Consider the following 4,220-nt stretch of genomic DNA (forward strand, 5'->3'; position numbering starts at 1 on the left):
TTACGCCTGCCCAACTTTCCGTAAATTAAATGCTGCTGCCCGGTTTGCATTGGTCAAGAAACATAATGCTTGTCTCAACTGTCTGAGCAAAGGCCACTTTCAAGCAAAATGTCGCAGTTTATCAACTTGTAACATATGCCGTCGTCGTCATCATACATTACTACACGGCTGCCGCGAAGATGACACGACCAGCGATGAGCTGAATGTACACGCTTCTCCGTTTGTAAAGCAGCAAGGCAATCTACATGTGCAACAATCGACTACTTCATCTACAATCGATGACTCTACTACGGCGCGTATACATAATGCTAGCTCGGATGTACCGCATTCTGGTTGCGTAGCATCTCACGTCGCTGAAGCTGACAAGGCCATTTTATTGGCAACCGCAGAAATATATTTGCAAGATCATGCAGGGCGATGGCAACCTGCTCGGGTGTTGTTTGACAACGGCTCACATGCATCCTTCGTGACAGATGCCTGTATTCAACGCCTCCGTCTACAAAGGAAACCTTCGGCAGCTCATGTCACAGGTATTGGTTCAACAGATGGCGGTAAAGTTAAGGGTGAGACTATTCTTTCACTTGCGCCCCGATCTCTTGACCAGCATTTCACAATCAACTCGCTTATTTTATCGAAGATTACAAACGATCTTCCCAGCGTTTGTGTACAGATGTCGTCTTGGCCGCACTTACGAAATCTCGCTCTTGCTGATCAGCATTATGCCAAACCTGGTCCTATTGATGTGTTAATAGGGATGGATGAGATGGATAAATTCCTGTTAACCGGTCTCTGCAAAGGGCCACCTGACACACCCAAGGCGCAAAACACAGTTTTCGGTTGGGTACTTTTCGGAAAGGCCATGCGTTCATCCAGCCCAAGTGCGGGAGTTTTATCCCTGCACTGTGATGTGCAACTCATCCGAATGGTGAGTAAGTTTTGGGAGCTCGAAGAGTTTCCCCCCAAGCGATACTTAACTGTCGAAGAGGAGGCTTGTGAAGGGCATTTTCGCAAGCATTGTCGCCGCGCTGAAGACGGGCGTTACATCGTACGCCTACCGTTAAAGGAATCCGTGCCTTTAGGTGAGTCGAGAAACATATCCGTAAGAAGTCTGCTAAGAATGGAAAAACGTTTCGCTGTTGATGAGGAGCTACGCCGTCAATACGCAGAATTTATGCAGGAGCTTTTAAATATGGGCCACATGGAGCTCGTAGGCAACGCTCAACCGCATAAAAGTTACTACATGCCACACCACGCTGTAGTAAAGAACACCAGCTCCACCACTAAACTGAGAGTGGTGTTCAACGCCTCATGTAAAACCACATCCGGTTTCTCGCTCAACGATGCACTAATGATAGGCCCGCAATTACAAGAGGATCTGTTTTCTATAATGGTGCGGTTCATCGTTACGCAATAATGGCCGATGTCGAAAAAATGTATCGACAGGTATACGTGGCAGAACAAGATGTGGACTACCAACGCATAGTTTGGCGTGACGACCCAACCGAACCTATCCGGGACTATCGCATGCTTCGTGTAACCTACGGCGTCGCCGCAGCTTCCCACTTGGCCGTACGATCTCTGCACCAATCCGCTTTGGATGCCATCGAAACGCACAAAGAAGCAACTGTTGTCATCATGCGCGACTTCTACATGGATGATCATCTCACAGGCTCATTTTCTGTCGACAACCTCATGAATCTACGAAATGACGTTACCATAGTTCTGTCTAACGCTGGCTTCGAATTACGGAAGTGGGCTACAAATTGCGACGAGCTTAGGGAGAAAATACCGCATGCGTCAAAGCAAATTTCACATCTGTTAGCTGACGGCGATGAAGTACGCACCCTAGGAATCATTTGGAACACAAGCGACGATTGTTTATCGATTGCAGTGAATTTGACCCCACTGCCTGCAATTCTCACGAAAAGAGTTTTTCTCTCAGATTCGAGTAAAGTTTTCGACCCACTCGGGCTAATCGCGCCGTGCACTATACTCTCGAAAATTTGGCTCCAGCGAATCTGGCGAGCGGACGTTGATTGGGATGAACCGGTGCCCGCCGATGTCGCTGAAGAGTGGCTCTCTCACCGTCAGCAACTACCTAAACTCACGGCTCTTAAGCTAAATCGTTGGATTGGTACCAGTGAAATCGTCGAGCATGCTGAATACCACGTTTTCACGGATGCATCTCAACGTGCCTACGCTGCGGTACTCTACTGCCGCACGCAACTACCCGATGGAACTTTTAAGGTCGTTCCAGTCGCCGCGCGCGCGAAGGTCGCACCTTTAAAAAGTACTACTCTCCCACGTCTGGAATTGTGCGCAGCGCATTTAGGCGCCAAGCTTGTCAAGCAGGTTCAGTTGAGTTTCGGTTGCAATATGAAAAATTTATACGCGTGGACCGACTCAACTATAACGCTAGCTTGGTTACAGAGTCACCCAAGTCGATGGTCAGTCTTCGTTGCGAATCGCGTAGCCGCAGTACAAGAAGTTCTAGCTCCTGAGTGCTGGAGACACGTCCGCTCAGAGCACAATCCAGCTGACTGCGCGTCTAGAGGCTTGGCTCCGTCGAATCTACTCGCCCATTATCTTTGGTGGCAAGGGCCAAGTTGGTTAGCTGAAAATGTCGATCAGTGGCAGCATCAAGCAACAGAAGATTTGGAGTTGCTGACAAGGCGTAACTCGAATATAAGTTCCGAATTACGAGCGACCAAATCCGCATCACACCTCACCCAAACTGCAGAAGATTGGGAACTATTGTCAAGGTATCATTCGTATATTAAACTCAAGAGAATTACGGCCTATGCTCTACGTTTCGTCAACAACTTAAGAACAACTAGCAGTCAACGCAGTACTGGCGCCCTCACCAGCAGTGAAATTCTCCACGCTGAAAATGCACTGGTAAAGTATATCCAAACTAACGCTTTTCCAAAGGAAATTACTTGTTGCAGGTTAACCAAACAAATACCATTACGAAGTCGTCTAATCCGCCTTCAACCATTTTTGGATGTTGATGGCATTCTCCGTGTTGGCGGACGAATAAAACGAGCTTCTGTCTCCACCGACGTCAAGCACCCGATAATCTTACCGAAGAACTCGTCGCTGGCGAAACTCATAATATCCGATATTCACCGCAGTACGCTCCACGCCGGCCCGCAAATCATGCAAACAGTTCTACAACGTCGCTTTTGGGTTCTGGGTTCTCGTAATCTTGTTCGCGCAATCTACCACAAATGTGTAAAATGTAAACGCATTAACCGCCGACCGTTGGGTCAAGTAATGTCGGATCTACCAAGCAGCCGCCTTACGAGTTCTCGATGTTTTCTGCACAGCGCCGTCGACTTTGCGGGACCCTATTTTATAAAGTTTTCACGAGGCAGAGGAGCCAAATCATGCAAGGCGTATATATGCAGTTTCATATGCATGAGTACTGGTGCAATGCACCTCGAGCTCGTTGGAGATCTCTCTTCACCTGCGTTTGTCGCCGCTCTCTCTAGATTTGTAAACAGAAGAGGTTATTGTCAGCATGTATACTCGGACAACGGCACTAATTTCGTTGGTGCCGAAAGAGAGTTATACGCCGCCTACCGCCGTTGCGTGAGAGATGAAAAGCTTACCTCGTATTTGGCGAACATGCAAATAACATGGCACTTTAATCCGCCAAGCGCACCACATATGGGTGGTTATTGGGAGGTAGGGGTGAAGCGAGTAAAATACCACTTAAAGCGTGCTCTCGGTAGCTCTTTATTAACATACGAAGAACTTGCTACGCTTTTAACGGAGGTGGAAGCTTGTGTCAACTCGCGACCGCTCTATTGGCACTCTGCTAGTGCTGATGATTTGGAAATCCTCACTCCTGGTCATTTCTTGATTGGTGAGCCAATCAAGGCGCTGCCTGAACCTGACACCGAAAATTTCTCAGGGACGTTACATCAACGATGGCAAGCCATTAGTGCAATGCGGCAACATTTTTGGTCACGTTGGCGAAACGAATATGTCGTCAACCTACAACAACGTGTTAAATGGTTTCGCCCCTCCTCGAACCTGAAAGAAGATGACGTTGTCATCATTCACGATTCGAATAGCCCACCCACTAAATGGCGACTTGGGCGTGTAACTCAGTGTCATCCTGGTGCGGATGGACTGGTACGCGTAGTAAAGCTGAAGACGGCGGATGGAGAATTGGTGCGGCCTATTGCGAAACTGACGCTTTTGCCAACGCA

General features: G+C 48.2%; 2 protein-coding genes across 2 annotated transcripts; both read left to right on the forward strand.

The window, feature by feature from the left end:
* Window positions 1–92: 92 nt before the first annotated feature.
* Window positions 93–1,414, forward strand: LOC118756996 (the record flags this gene model as incomplete). The annotated part of the gene is made up of 1 exon (XM_036491725.1): window positions 93–1,414. A coding segment is annotated over one exon (1,322 nt), but the record flags the coding sequence as incomplete, so codon positions are not given.
* A 5-nt stretch (window positions 1,415–1,419) lies between these two features.
* LOC118756995 lies at window positions 1,420–4,220 on the forward strand (the record flags this gene model as incomplete). Its single annotated transcript, XM_036491724.1, is given in 1 exon segment — window positions 1,420–4,220. A coding segment is annotated over 1 exon segment (2,789 nt), but the record flags the coding sequence as incomplete, so codon positions are not given.

This window comes from Rhagoletis pomonella, unplaced genomic scaffold, assembly GCF_013731165.1.
Source record: "Rhagoletis pomonella isolate Grant_MI unplaced genomic scaffold, Rhpom_1.0 Rhpom_scaffold_13569, whole genome shotgun sequence".
Taxonomy (NCBI): Eukaryota; Metazoa; Arthropoda; class Insecta; order Diptera; family Tephritidae; genus Rhagoletis; species Rhagoletis pomonella.